Genomic DNA, 16,989 nt, shown 5'->3' on the forward strand with positions numbered 1-16,989 from the left:
TTAGGAAGTCTGACTATTAAGGGATCTATAAATAATGTTCTAGGACACAATTTAGATGCAGAAATTATATCTGGCGTCCATATTTGCTGTTTTACTACTTACAACAAGCAGCGCAGCATTATCCTAATATAGCAAGAGGTACCATCCTAAGTTTCACTGTATAATATGAGGTTAGTTCTCGAGTTTCATGGTTTCTCTACATTTAGTCAAAGGCTTTTAGAACTTTGAATTGACTTGAGGGAAATCTTCAGTCTTAGTAATATTGTCTGCAGAAGTGCTTATTATTTACAAGAAAATCTGCTTGTAGTAAAACTACATAATTGACATAAAAATTACCTCTGTAGTGAAAACTTACTGTTGACAACAGTTCCTATTTTCACTTCAGTATTCTCCATTTTGACATCCAACAAATTACTGTCATCTCATGAGTCCAGTCACTTAAGAAATTCAATCTATTATAATACATGTTGAATGCTGAAGTAACATTACTGTCTTGCAAATAATTTATACATTTACAAATTAATCTGTGGGACCAAGCCAAGTCATTAATAAGCCCTCTATAAAATACATAAAAGTTGCATTTTAAATTAATTATTCCTCAAAAAAAGTAACTACAGTCCCAATAATTAGCTACTTGTAAAAAAGAGAATGTGACCTTCAATCCTGTCTGTACCCTTTAACTGGTGACATTTAATTCCACTAAAAATATTACTTTTTTAACCAACCCCTGTAAAAATAATATTAGTGATTTCACTATTGATGCAACTACCATTACTAATCAGCAAATTTCTAAACACCTCCATTCTTCTCTATGTAAAATAATTAAACAGAGGTGCAATTTCTGAAGTTACTAAAGAATTATCTGTAGACAGTATCACTTCTGTTAATGCTTGTATGAAATATCTAGTATATCCAATGTGTGTGCTAGTTAATGCAGCAAGTTGATTAGCAGAAACATCTGCATATTTCAATAATGGCTGTGTGGAATTGTTATTGCATGACACTTTATACTGCAATGGTAGAACAGTAGTGCTATATATTTTATATAGTCAACATAATGGGAAGAGGGGATGAGGATGAATGGATAGAAGGATGGATTAATAGACTTCTGGAGCAGATATAAATTGGGCAGCTGCAGTGGTTATCATTGCCGCCTCATAGCAAGAGATTCTCTGGTTCGATCCTTGGCTGGGGTGCCTTCTGTGCGGAGTCTGCATGTACTCCATGTGGTCGCGTGGGTTTCTTCCAGGTGCTGCAGTTTCATCCCAAAGACATGCTGTAGGTGAACTGGACACTCTAAATTGGCCCTAGGTGTGAGTGCATGTGTGTGTGCCTTCTGTGAAAGGTTGGGCACCAGGCTGGCAACTCGACACCATAAAACTCTACTGCCAATCATGAGCAGACAGGTGATCCACTGTGGCGACCCCCTAACCAGGAAAAGCCAGAAGCAGATATAAATTGTTGTATACCTATTCAGTAATAATTAATATATTGGAATACTGATTTATTTTACACAAATACATGCTATTTGCTGCTATTACTTAAACTTTTGCATATGGTTTTGTCATATTCTAACTCAGAAATATGACACACACACAAACACACACACACACACACACACACACACACACGCACACACACACATATATATATATATATGTGTATGTGTGTGTGTCTAATGTGTTAAATGAAGGAAGATGACAATATGGTTTACATAACAATGATTCTGTAACTGTTAGTAAGGATGAAAAAGATTATACAATGGTTTTAATAATAGAATGCATACAGACTAAATGGCCATTTTATTTTATTCTGGAGATGGGCAGGTGCATCTGCAGTTAACTCCTCATCAGCTCTAGGTGTCAAATATTTCTTCTGTATCAAATGTATTTAAATTCAAAATTCCAATATGTAAAAATTTAAAAAGATTTCATGTTTAAGCTTACAATACCAAACTCAACTGTTCAACTATTTGATCACTGTCTAGTGCAGGAAAATAGATATTAACTGTTGCTATTAACTGTATTAAAATAATATTATTATATATATATATATATATATATATATATATATATATATATATATATATATATATATATATATATTATATTTTTCTAAATTTTCAAGTCACACACACACACACGCACACACAGATGGTCAGCTGGAAGGTATGCAGTAAGACGGGAACAATGTTTTCATTAGAAATAGTGACTTTATTCATATTAAAATCAATAAACTCATTACTTCTGCAGACTTAGTTTTGAAAACCAATGCATTGTATTAGAAAAGGGAAGAGCATGGGAAAAACTTCAGCTACCACATATGCAAACAGCAGTTTAATCATTTGGTAAAATAACTGAGTTATAATAATCCATTTAGGGTTCCTTTCTGAATACCCCCTATCTTTACTTAGAAAAGCCTTCAGGATTTTAGTCCAGTAACTGCTGGGGTAGGCTCCGGGATCCATGGAATGCTGAAAAGAATAAAGCAAATTAAAGTAGGTAAAACAGTATATTTCTTTCAAGTTTTTAGATGTGTCAATTACAAAATACTATTCAGGCACAGATGATGTATAAAGTATATAAACACACTTTATTTATTTAACATTTGTTTACCAGGAAGGTCTGACTAGGACAGAGTCCATTTTCAGCAGAGACCCAAGGAGAAATGCTCCAGACGCATATGTTTGGAATATGGGAGGAAACTGGAGCACCTGGAAGAAACCAACATGAACACAGGGAGGATATGCAGACTCCTTAGAAAAGGCACCCCATCCAAGAATTGAACCGGAAAACCTCTTGCTGTGAGGTGATAATGTTTACCGCTGCACCACTGTCCAGTAGCTTTTACTCTAACCAAGCAATTAATAATATACTCAAAGATCAATGTATTAGGACATTACACACTGTAACAAAATTGATAATAAAACATATTAAGTGACAAAGAATTTTATAAAAAAAATGGGGAGTCCTATGTATTGCCTGGTAATTTGCATGCAGAGTGTAATAGATCATGTGTATTCTCTGACAGACCAGCTTCCTGTCCAGAGTTTGCTTCACTGCTTAAAACTCATCGGTGTTGGGATAGGCTCGGACATCCCTACAATACCAGAAATAATAAAACAGGTTACAGGAAAATGGATGGATGATGGATATATGGCAGCTTTGACAAACAGTACAAAAAGGAGGTGACTGAGTACTACAACAGTAAAGCCATGCATTTCTTTCTTCTCATGGTATTAGATAAGTAATTATTGCAGTATGACATGGTGCTGCTTGTTGTATAATAAGCACATGCATACCTGTTTTAAGGCTTGAATATCAAGGCTGATGCTGGCATTCATAGCCCAGGCTTTTGCAAATGACTTAAGCATATCTGCGAATATGCAAATAAGGGCAGAGAATGTCATTTGCAATGATTAGGAAAAGTGAAGTCTTTTTTGAAAACACACCCATTTCCTGCAAAAGTGTAAGGTGTGCAAAGTTCAGCACTAGGAAGTTATGAATTCCTTCTCAAAAGGCTGAGAGTTTGTTTTTACTTTTGTTTATTTATTTTGAATATCATGGGCAAGTGTTTAAGGAAAGCTGCAGACTGCTCACTGATTAAAATTAATTTATTTATTTAAAAAAAGTGGGGTTAGGATGTTTTATATGGGATTATTCTTTTGTGGATACCCTGATGGTTTCATTAAAGAATAGGAAGGGGGAGACAGGAAAGACTGAAAAACAAACAGAGACAGGAAGACATCAAGAGGATTTATATTGGAGGATGTGGGAGAGGAGAGGCACTATGCTTTTGTCAGGGGATAGACCTCCCCCATTTTTTCATATTTTTTTATATAAGATGATAGTGTGGGTGGGAAATAGGTAAGAGGGTATGGGAGAAAAGATAAGGGAAGAAGGGCTGAGGAAGTTCCATCAGGAGTCCCAGTCCACAGAGCCTCAAACACATCACTGCTAGATGGTGGTGCAGTGGAGGACTCTGATGTTGAGGGGGTAGGGGCCTGTGTTGGTGCAGTGGTTGGCAGCAACTGGAAGAACATGTCTTCAACATGCTGAAGAAAGGCTTCAAATGGCTGAATTCTTCTCTCCATTATCTCCAGTGCATCCTCTACCAAGCTCCAAAGCCCCCTTTTGGTGAAGGCTTGCCATGTTGCCACATGCCAAGGTGCCTTCAGGACTGGTGCCTGCACCCCAAACCTGTGATGTCATCCCCAGATAGGCAGTGGGTGAGCATTACCTAGCCTGGGATGTACACGTGCCTGGCCTGCTCCAGAAGGATTTGAATTTGTAAAAAATAAAAATAATTGGGAGAGAAACAAAAACAACAAAGATGAAAGAAATGCATAACCAAACTAAGAAAAACAGAGAAAAAAAGGGGTTAGGAGAGACAAAAGAGAAGATGCACAATAAAGCCACACATCATGTTTACATGCCATTTCATATACTATTGAAATATTACAGTTAAAATCTTTATTGAAGTAAAACCTGTGTATGGGAAGTGCTTATACATTCAATGGAAGTAGTCATTTGGGAAGAGCTTGTATGCATGGGAAGAGTGAAATGAGTAGTGTTTATGCCCACTTCATATGAATTCATATGGCAAATACTTATGACTACTTGATGGGGAGTGCGTATTCAATTTTCATGAAAGGAAATGTCCTGGTCCTGCAGTCCATGTAAGTAAAAAAGTATTACTAGGACATTAGTTTTAAGGTTAACATTTAACTGAAGTGGTAAATGATGTATGTACATGCCAAATTATTTTTGATGCGACTTGGTGTGCACCTGAATATTATCTTAATAATCTTTGTAACCCTTCCATAAATGTATAGTGTGCAGAATTGTACACAGGAATATTTTCTGTACACCATTTGTGCAAAATGGATGTATTGATAATTGTAAAGATTAATTAATGCTCATTACTGTGAATTGTGGAGATTATGCATCTAGTATCATGAAGTGTCTGCTTATGCACAAGTCTTCCTAGACGTTATGCAAGAGGACAAAACAGGATGAGTCCCTTGGTAGAGGAGGACAATATTTAAGGCTAGTAGGGGTAGTTTTTTTGTGTGTGGTTAAAGCAACATTTAGTGTTTTAATAATGGTATGGTGTCTATCTGTTTTCTGTAGCAGTTCTTTACCAGTGAATGGTGTGTAGAGTTTTTAATAAGTGTTTGAGTTCTTCACAGCTGCCTGAACTCCCACCATAGCAAGCGGGTGGGGGGCTCTGTTTCAACTGAAAGGTGACATACTAAGAAGTGCAGCCCCCCCTCAAGTTGTACTGCAGTGGCAGTATTAGAAAAGTGAGTCCAGACACCTTGTGCAAGAATAGAAACTGCAGTTTTCTAATTCAAGCATCAGCCAGTTCATAGGTCTATTCCGTTTAACTTTACCATAAAATCCAATAATGGCACTATAATCTCCCCAGACACCTCTACAAAACTACTAGGTATTATCATAGATAACAATCTTAACTTTGACCTGCATGTTAATCAAACCATCAATAAAAAACTAGGGTCACTTTACAGGATAAAAGCCTTCTTAACCCCACTTGCTAGAATTGCCGTAACTCATTCTCACCTACTTTCAACTGTTCTGTACACATCCCCTTTACTCTCTAATTTAAACAAGTCTGTCCTCAACAAACTCTCTATCTGCTACAACGATATGTGATTTGCCACTGATCTGCCTTATAGGACACACCACTGTATCAATCTAAACCAGCTTGGGTGGCTAGAACAGTCCAGCTTGATCCAGTATAACCAATTGATTATGACATATAAAATCTTTTACAATCCGGACAATACTCCTGCACTAAAAAACATTATCACCCCGATAACAATCCCAGGCCTCTTCGATCTTCTAACAGACTGCTAGTTCAGACTAGCAAAACTAATAACTCAGCCAGTGACTCAATTTAAGATAAGACTCAAACAATATTTGACACTAAACTGGTTATGTCAATGTATCAAACCAGACTAACTCTCCTCTACTATGAGTTAATAACTATAATTGAGCTTAGTTGTGTGACTTAATCTGGATTTACACCTGGGATTATCTCTAATCTTGGAATTTGTAAAATTTGTTAAGTATGTAACCACTGTATATATTGTATCTGCAATCTTAACTGCTTATCTTGGAGCTTTTCTCGCCGGGCCTCTGCTGAAAATGGACATGAATCCAGTCGGACTATTCCAGTCAACAAATGTAAAATAAAATAAAAATAAATAAATAAAATAAGTTCTGTACACACAATTCATTCAATACAGTACTGAAAATACCCTTTGTAATTATCAGAAGTAATCAGTTAAAAACAGGGGAATGCCATTTATATTTGTAACATTAGCTTGAACTGTAATAGTTTCAATTGCATTTCTTTCATATACAAATATACAATAATATATTTATAATACAGAAAACAGTTGTAAAAATATAACAGTTATGCACTGACATAAGTCTCTTTTTTTAAAATAAAATAAGGATTTCAAATGCTTTTTTATGCTTCTTACACATATTACAAACTAGTAAGACAGAATTCTCTTAGATTTTTGTTATACTTACCAGACGAGTCAACTGGCCTTTCTACTCTTCTTAGCTGATGCTGGTGATTAGACACAAACTCTTCCTCAGCTGTAATTAGAAGAGAGAAGGTAATTCTTATTTACCTGTATCTGCAGTTTTATTATATGTATGTACTCCTGTCAAAGCAATAACCTCTTTTTTCTTTTCTCTTATATGTGCATAGTTGTATGAATTCATATAAAACTGTGCCACTATTCACTGTCATGCAATAGAAAACTAAATGTATGAAATGTGTGTGAAATATTGTTTCCAAAATATTATGCTCTGTTCAGGTATAACTTATTCACAAACTCAGAAATGTCACAATTCATGGAAGTTTGCATTTCCTTTGCTGTACAAATGTGTCTGATTGATAGGTAATATAGAAGTGAAACAACATTTCTCAGAAAAGTTTGTGGTGATCATTCACTTTGGCACCACTTTCATGATCGGTGAAAAAATTAAATTTGCCAATACATTGTTGAACAGGTTGGCATACTACTATGATTTGTAGAGAGGAATATAAATTAGCCTGATTTGCATATAATACCTGTAAAGGGCCTTGAATTTACACCAGAAAGTTCAGCATTGCCATATTAATTCACCAATAACCAAGATAGGTGGCAAATGCATTAGGATACATCAGACTTGTTAAAGTAAGGAAATGTTTAAAAAATATAATTTAATAATAAACTTAAAAATATATTTTAGTAATGAGTTATTGGTCATATCTAATGACTTTACATATATGATGTGCATGTTATGATGCCAACGACTGATTGCTGCATTTGTGTCATTTGGAAGATGGATTTCATGGCAGCAACAGTGGAAATGATTACTGATCACAGAAAAGGATCATTACTATGGTATAATTTATTGACTGTGCATGCCTAGGTATAAATGCAATAATGTACTAATGATGTTTTGCAGTGCTAAGGATATCAATATGAATATACGATGAATTGGAGATATTTGGAATGATAGTAATAAATGAAAAATGGCAGTATTATGATAAAGGCAGAGGGTAGGGCAAAGATACTTTTTGTGACAAAAGTAATTGCATTCATGACCTGAATGAACTGCAAGTAATATTTTGCAATTTTATGTGGCAATACTGAGATTTATGCATGTAATTATTTGATTTGTGTTACATATTTATTTGATGTGGGAGGCAGGAAGACTCAGCCAGTGATTTGTACTTTAAAAGCTGATTACATCCAAACATTGTCAAACTTTATGACTGCGGCCCTTTTTACATATAATGATGGAAAATAACAAATCATAGCAGAGAAAAAATAACTTTGGCTACAAACAAAACTGTGCCCTCCAGGCAGCATCTAGGACATATGGGAAACTTATTTTTGGTAAAGGGGGCCAGGCAAGCCGAGAGGAGCAAGGCATGTTATCAATTAGTTATTGATATTAATGCAGTGAATAGCAGAAATTGAGGACTGACACAGTGCAAGAAAAGGGCAAATGATAAGGTACCATGTGCTAGAAGCAAGGCCAGGCAGAATGCAATTTCCTTTACTGCTATGGGGGCTCTGAATCTTATTGAGTTAACACCAGATGAGGAATACCTTCCTATCCATCTGTGGAGATGACTATGGCACAGATGGTAGAACAGGAATAACTAGAGGTGGTGTGGACACTGATTCGTATTACCAATGTCTGCAGCAGCAACACTCATCTGCTCATGAAGGTTGGTTTAAAATCAATAACATATGTTTATATATAGAGAATTGTCTACTAAAAAGGAATGATGTAATTAAACACATCACAATTAATTAGTATTAGGTGAATCTTGTACATCAGAATGGAAATGAAGGCACTGTGCATGGTAAGTGTCCCACTCGCCCCTCTGTAAGCATACATTACTGAATGCTATTTCATTACTATTTATGTTTTCAAATATTTTTTTTTTACATGGCCAGCATCAGAAAAAAAAAATTTAACTATACCAATAAATTTGTATGATATCAGCAGTAGAATAGGTGTTGCTACTGCTGCTAAAATAGTTATATTTTATGAGGCATCCTGAGAAAAGTGGCAGGCAGCCTCCAAGTTAATTGGCACAACCCACAATATGTTAGTAACTCTGCAGAAAGTGACAGTGCAACACAAAGTGAAGCACAAGCTGACATGACACTCATGTAGTGTCTACAGATGAGGACTTCCATAGTGAGTGTCATTTCTTGAAGAAATTATTCACAAAAAGAGCATACCAGAGTACTTTGATTGACAAACTAATAGAAGAAGTTGTGGAGAAAATAATTAATGGTGTGTACATACCCATTCTGAGTATACAACACCCTACTGAGTTAAATGACTACTAGGTTGATATGGAAAATCAGGTCCAGGACACAATCATTGGGACAGGTATGAATCAAACTGATTTCTCAATGAGCTATATTACAACTTTTAACCTTGATTATTGTCACATAAAAAACATACTGATAAAAAAAATGGAATATTCTGTTAGAGGACAAACTAATAGTGGACAAATTGGGTACAGAAACAAGATTCATTACTAAGAAGGGTAGAACACTCAAGAATATATTTGAAAGTGAGTGCAGGATTCAATCATATGCAATAGGGATGAAACAATGTGGTAGTTGCCCCTATTGCCCCTATTGCAAATACATTCATGTAGTTGCATCACTGCACATATACAACACACATATGAGTAACAGAAGAAAAGTTAATTGCAAGCCCAAAATTAACATATGAACATATATGTGGCTAAATGTCAAAATTGTGATTCATTCTACGTCAGTAAAACCGAGAGTAGAATGACAGACCACATATACGAACATATATATTGTATTAATAAACACAAACTGGACAATGCTTTAACAAAGCATATAGAACAATATCCAGAACATGCATTTAAATTTTGGATACTTGATGAAGTGGGCAGTAATCCAAAAGGGGGTCTGTTCAACTTATTATTAGAAAAGTTGGAATTGCTCTGGCAAATTCGTCTCAATGCTTATAACTTTCCAGGATTGAACGACGTGTTCTATCACATGCTGTTTAAAACTGAAAAGCTTAATGAGATGAAATACTGTAGTAACAACATTATAGAAATTATGTTTTACTTATTAATTTTTTATTTGAAAATGTTTATAATGTACGGTTAGATAAATGAGGAGACTCTTTACATTTTTGCACAATTTTCGTATATGATTTTCACCATATTGCTGCTGCGATAAATGTATTCATTTGCTTGTTAAATAAGGCAGTTTTAAAGAACAGGAAAATGCATATTATGTTCACAATGCTATTTTAACTACTGTTCCTTTAAATTTTAAGATGGAGAGACCAGCTGATTTTAATCATGGTTAAACAGGACTATTTAAACTTGATTTTTGTAAATGCTAGTATCTGATGAAGTTCAAAGAAGTATTTGGACGAAAAGTGCTTCATTAAACTTTGTGGATTCAGTCTTCAGTGAAGTTGCCAGTTGTTTTTGTTTTAATTTATAATGAGTTACCCTTTGCTTTTGCTTATATTTTTGCCTTCTTGGCCGGTGAGCACCAAAGGGAGAAAACGGTTTTGGCCCAGCCAAGATAAGCAAGTCAGACCTGGAAATAGCAATGCCAGCAACAATGACTGCATTTTCACTGATTGCAACTCTAATAGATTTGGTTTGGCTTCTGTTTATACAGCGCATCTGTGATCAGCACAGAAAAGTGGGAAAATATGACTGTGAATCATAAATGGCATACAACATATTTCATTAGCATGTGGAGGTTTACATCATCCCTCATTTCCATCTCATCATTCACACATTCGCAGAGGTACATTCTAAGTCATTGCTCATTTCTGTAAATGGCCTCTATGAATAGCAGCTCAGCTGTCCTCATCCACAAACATCTTGGATAGCCTAAGTGCATTTGCATGACTGACTATGAATACCAGCCTAAGTGTCTACATGAAGACTAAGTGCCTAGGTGCATAGAATCAGTCAGTCCCCTAGAATATCTTAAATGTTTCTCTTTGGTAATTTGCAAAATAAAGAAATACTGTGAAACAATGGTTAAATGCATTTGCTAATTCAGAATATAATGAATAAATACTTGAAAATTATTTACGCAATAAGGTGACATAATAAATATTTTAAGTTGTAAAGACACATGAAGCCAGTCAGAATATATTTATAATATACTTGTGTTTTTGAAAGCTTGGCTATACCCTTTCCATAACAGTAACACTAAACAACTCATACACCCCACCCCACAGCAATTTGGAGGATCACCAATTCACCTTTGGCACATCATTAGGGTATGGGAGGAAACTGGAGTGTCTGTCGAAATCCACATGGACAGAAAGACTGAAATGGACAACCAAGAGTAATGTTAAGCACTTCAGCACTGTGAAACCATATGGCAGACTCTACCCTTAAGAGACACACAATGAAATGTAGATTTTTAGTGCTGCCTTTAACCACTCTAGTCCTGAAGAAAGTAGTATATTGCAAACTGTTTTCATTTTTTTATAGGCATTAACAGTAAATTAAGTTATTACTATTCTTTTTAGTTTGGGGAGTGAGAGTTTATACATTTGCTGGTTAAATTGTTTGAAACTAATTTAATTGGGGACTCAAAATCACCATGGTATATAGTATTAAACTTTTTAATTAGCAGTACATAAATAACCTGTTTCTGTAACATATAAATAACAGCAAGCCATCAGGTTTCAGAAATGAGTGAATATCATCATGTCAGAACGGCAATAAAAGCCCCTGCAATGTTCAGAACAATTTGGTAATGGCTTAGTATGATGTTAGACCCCCTTCTTTGAATATGTATCTATGACTTCTGCTTTTCACATCCATTTTTAATATAAATGACAAAGAAAGCTTGAAAATGTATCTTTGTATCATAGAATGTTAATCTTATTGAAATGCAGAATTGATGCCTGGTTCCCTTTATTTCACCTTGTATTGTTGTTTAGGTAATGAATAAACTGCACTTAACATTTATAGCAAATATATATATATCATGAAAAAAAACAAGATAAAAGTATGCTTTGAGATAAATTAGCACTAGTCTCTGAGAAAAAAACAAGCATGTTAGAAATATATAAATACCATTTCAGTTTGTAGTTATGGTTTCAGCTTATTAGAAAGCTAAATGTAATACCTTGCCATCTCTCACACTTTCACCTTCTCTCTCTCTCTCTCTCTCTCTCCCTCTGTCTCTGTCTGCCTCATCCATCTTTCTCTAGGTGTGTATTTCGTGGTCTGCATGGCTCTTCTGCTGATTAGCCTGACAGAAACAATCTTGATAGTACGACTGGTACATAAACAGGACCTCCAGCCTCACGTGCCAGAGTGGTTGAAGGATCTAGTCCTTAGGAAAGCAACAGTTCTACTCTGCATTCACAGCAAAAAACTGCAGTCTATTCAGGAGTCAATCACAGAAGCTCCACGGCATGTGACAACCTCAGGTGGGCAAAAACAGGGATATAAAAAGCATTTTTGCCACACAACACACAGAGAAAGCTGATACATTTCAGTCATATCTGTATTATGTATGCAATAATGGTCTGATTTGGCGAAAGCAATAAGACATATCAAATTGATCACACAAGAACATTTTGTCTTCAGTGGGCTTATACAGAGTTGTGGTTGTAGAACAATGTTTAAATGAATTTTAAAATGTAATCCAAAATGAATGCCAGTTTTGTTACCTACAACTATGCCATCACTGGAGTGTAAACAGTAGTGCAGTGTGCCATACAACAGGAGTGTAATAATATATATATAATTAATAATAAGTTGTACTGTACTAGACCATCTGTGACCATGTTCTGTATGTTTTTGCAACATAATAACTCAGTGCAACTCCACAGAGGTACAAAACATAGCTGTCACATAGTGGGTAGACAGCTTCAATTTCTGTGTATACTTGGGTTATATATTCTACACAAAAATTTGTATTTTGATGCCTTTTATTTAATTAGCTTTCTAAATTTTCAGGATTATAAACATAAAATTAAGACACAGTATAAATTTAATTTCAGACATAATTTTAACATGGCACCTAAATTAAGTCAGTACTTCCAAATTAACTTTAGAATGCGAGATCAACTGAGTTTAACTTTTATTTTTCAGAAAATGCCTGTATTTGCCTCCTCTTAACAAATTACTTAGGATGTCAGTCTGTTGATAAATTGATCCAAACCATGCAGTCTATTTTTTTTTTGTTTGTTTTTTTTTTACTTGTATTGCTGATTGTTTACCTGGTATTATAACGGTCTGGTGGTGGCTTCATAATCCTTCCTATGACATGAAATTACCACCACTGCAAAACCAAGCTGTGGCTTTCCTTTCAGCAGGACTTGTTGGGACAGAAGAGTTCTAAGCAATACTAATTCTGTTTTCCTGCAGATGACCATAAAGGTCAGAAGAAATTTATGAAGGCATTTGAAATGCAAGGTGGAAATGAATCTGAAAATCAAAGAGGTAACTGCAGTCTAACAGTGATATACTATACAGAATTAGAGAATACTTCATCCTGTCTGTTTAGATAGATACTTGAAAAATAATTTTCTTAGTATTCCTGTATTACAGCTGGGAAGCCTGGATTATCTATACAACAAGACTATATCTGAACCAAGAATGACCACTACATTGCATTTCCCCAAAGCAGAAGAAGACAGTATGCTTATTTAGTCTGACTTTTAAGTGCATCCAATAATTTTACCCCATTTCCTTTCTATCTACCTCTCTCTTACCCTTTCTTATCTGTCACAGTCAACTCCAGATGAACAGGGTTTGATTACTGGCCATGGCAATGAAGGAGCCAATGATGAGGCAATGACTGTTACTTATCTTACAGGGAAAAGTGTAGTCATGTGCTGTGGTATTTCTAAAGGTCACAGACTACTCCATTGATAAGGGTGCTGGCCAAAGTGCATGATGGATGGGTACAAAAAGGGAAGCAGGGGTGTATCCCTCCAACACCACTGCATGCCTCATAAGTTACATTTCCTAGCACTTTGGGGGAGGGTTAAGCTTCATAATCAAAACAGCCATCTTACTAGCAGTATTTATTATAAATCTATATATACACACATACATATACTATATGCACACATACATTTTATATCTATACATGCACACACATACACACACAACACACATACACAACAAACACACACACACACACACACACACACACACACACACACACACACACACACACACACACACACACACACACAACTTCGCTCCGGTTCCAAGTCTGCAATTCTCCCTTTCACTTCTCTTTCTTCCGCTGATTATCCCAGATGGATACTGGTCAATAATCCAGGAGGTTACACTAACAAAGAAAGTGGTAAACATTAGACGCAGCAGTAGGCAGCAAATGGTCAAGCTGGCATCAGAAAGGGGCAAATGCATGTGTCTTTATCTGTGCTGTGCCCTCTTAAATGTCTCTCTCTAATTTTTTTCTCAACCATCAGTCCTGGTAGTCCATTTATTGGGTTTGAAGCCCCCACAGTGAAGGCAAATCTAAGGATTGGTTAGTCTCTGTTGTCTCCTGTGTATGCACTTTCTTGCTCCTTCTACCTTTTCTGCTCAGGATAACCTTGTCACATGATCTTGTTCACCCATATCATGTGCCCTCATCTCTTTTGGTCTCAGGTAAGAACATCTTTAGCTTCACTGAGCTCTTGTCATATGCTTTTCATTCTACCGTCTTTCTTCTGGATTCATTCCATCTGTCTGATCTTCTACTTTTTGGCCTATAGAACTACACACAGTACAAAAGATGTTACCCAGCAAGGGCTCAGTACAACCGAAACTTTACTTTTTGGATTCTAGAATGCATTGTGTTGCTGACATATCCCAGCATTCTGTTGGATGCTCTCACACTCCTCTCATTCTACTCCCATTAATCCAGTCCAGGTGTGATCTAGGTTTTCAGATATCTTTCCTCTTATCTTTCCTCCTCTATTACAGTACGTATGCTTCCAACTGCTTTTTCACACAAGGTTTGTTGCAGCCAAAACGCAGTGTTTTACATTTGTTCGCAATGAACCTCAGTTAACACCCTTCAGCTTACTTAGTCAGCTTTTCTAAATCTTTCTCTAGACTCTTCCCCTGTCACTCTCCATTGCACCAGTCTTTGGTGTCATCAACAAAGAGAATGATCCTCTTCTCTGTTCCCACAGATATGTCTGAAATATGAGCACAGTACATACCTCTCAACTGTACAGATTTTTGCAGAATGTCCAGATTTTTGCCTCATATGTTTGGTCCATGTTTTTATAAAATTGTGGTTTTCTGGCAAATCATCAAAGATTGAACATAGAAAATAATGACAAGCATTTGAGTTTCAGACTTCATACCCTTTAGAAAATTAATGCTAATAAAAAACCTGTTATTCTAGGAACCTTCTAAGTTTGTAAGAGCAATATTTAAAACTTGTCCCTCTTTTTGGGCCTTTGTCCCACTTATATTTATGAGTTTGTCCAGATGTCCTACTGTAAGAAGTTGAGAGGTATGGTAGTGAACTGCTCCCAGACTGTCCCATGTGGTACTCAGCTATTTTTTTCCTTATTCCAGACATAGCCACTCTCATCACAACCTCTGTACTCTATTCATTTAAGGATGAAACAATCCAGCTACTTAGTCTTCCTCCTTCACCAAACACTCCAGTTCTTCTAGCAGCCCTTGAGTGAGACTGAGCCAAAGGTATTGCTGAAGTCCATATATACCACATTTGCTGGAACTTCCTTGCTAAGTTCTCTTGTAACCCACAAACAGAAATAATCAGGTTTGTCAGGTGGTTCCAGCTGGAAAGGAGCTCATGCTGAGTTTTGTCCTAGAGATTATTGCCATCTAAGAAAGTATCCAGCTTTTATCTCAAGATTTTTTCTGTAACATACCCTGCCACTGTTGGTAGGATAACAGTCCTGTTAATTCTCAGATTTTTCAAACTCTCACCACCAAGGAAATCACAGTGGGTGGCTTGCAATGTTCATGCACCTCTGCACTATGAAGATATCTGTTGAAAATGACAGTCAAGAGACTTCCTAACAGATTAGAGAGTTTACTGTGGATGTGAGGGTGATTATCAGTCCCTACCAATTTATTCTTTATTAGGGAAGCAACTCCTCTCTCAGCCTCATCCCACACAATCCTAGTGTCTATTTACTGCTGTCTCCTCTCTGCCTCCCACCATGCATAAAACCCTCCCATTACTCTCCACTGTAAACACACTGAACATTCACTTGCTCTGCTTTTTCTCATTACTCCATGACCTCCTTCCCATCTTTGATCAGATTCACAAGGTCTGCCTCTCAATTTCTTCTTTATGTTATATAGTTAGGATCATAGACTAGTACTAATGGCTAACTGCAATTGTGGGCCATTTTAGGCCTAGCCAATTAACCCATGTGAGACTCAAACCCTGCACCTTGTATCTATAAGGTAAACACCTTAACCATTATGTCAACCTCCTACTCCCAGATGCTTCTGTTCCTCATCTTGACACATTCTGCCATATTCCTTTCAGCTTGTGGATTTGCTATCCCCACCTTCATTGCTGCCCTTCTGTATGCCTCCTTGCACTGTGCCTCCTTCATCTTCCCATCCACTCTCTTACATCTCTAGTATACCATGTCTTTTGCTTTATTTGTCCCCTTTAGCCCCCCGTGTAACCTCACTGAACTTGTCCTATTTTGCATCTTTGACTCATCCTCAAAGCATTGTCCATAACCATCGATACTGCATCCCCGACCCACTACTAGAGCTTGTTTACTCCCTTATTTTGTCCCTGGTCCCCTAACTGATCTTTAGCCCACTCCTCAGTTTATCCTAAGCCAGTATGTTAAATCCTTCACCAGATTTGCCCTTAACTTTCCCCAAACTCTAAATCATGCAGTGATATGATCATTGGTAGCTAATAGCATGTTCACTCAGATACTAATAACCCCTTCCACGTTTGTTAGGCACACATCCAGAAATGCATCCTTTCTGGAACATGTTCACACTAGTTAATTGTACCCCTCATGTTCCAAGAGTTCAGTCAAGTGCAACTTTATTTTTGGCCTAGAGCTTAAAATCTCCAAGTCTGCTAAAGGGAGATTCAGCTATCCCATGACAACTATTACTATTTCCTCTACACTACCCCTTTATTTTCTAATCTAGTATCTTATCCTTCTCTCTGAATTTCAAAAATAGAAAATCTCCACTTCTTCACAGAAACACTAAATAATCTAATTAAAAAAGCTGAGCTATTTCATCCACATATGTCGTAGACTTCATCAGAACAAAATAATAAAACACAAATAGTTTAAACAGGGTGTACATCACATCACATGACTTCAGTACAACCAGTCACATGATTTATCTCACACACTTCTGTTTCATTTTTAAAAAAGAATCAATAGAAACAGAGTCATTGATACC

General features: G+C 36.3%; 1 protein-coding gene across 2 annotated transcripts in view; it reads left to right on the forward strand.

Moving 5' to 3' along the window:
- Window positions 1–16,989, forward strand: part of HTR3A (5-hydroxytryptamine receptor 3A) — a 233,366-nt gene that overhangs the window by 158,592 nt on the left and 57,785 nt on the right. The window contains exons 8-9 of one of the 2 annotated variants that reach the window (XM_044081074.1): window positions 11,796–12,017; window positions 12,961–13,035. In XM_044081074.1, coding sequence (XP_043937009.1) covers window positions 11,796–12,017; window positions 12,961–13,035 — 297 coding nt within the window. The remainder of the gene's footprint in view (window positions 1–11,795; window positions 12,018–12,960; window positions 13,036–16,989) is intronic. The other variant, XM_044081075.1, reaches the window with a different exon arrangement.

This window comes from Protopterus annectens, chromosome 8.part0 (genome assembly GCF_019279795.1).
Source record: "Protopterus annectens isolate FY-2018-M chromosome 8.part0, PAN1.0, whole genome shotgun sequence".
NCBI classification, from domain to species: Eukaryota; Metazoa; Chordata; order Ceratodontiformes; family Protopteridae; genus Protopterus; species Protopterus annectens.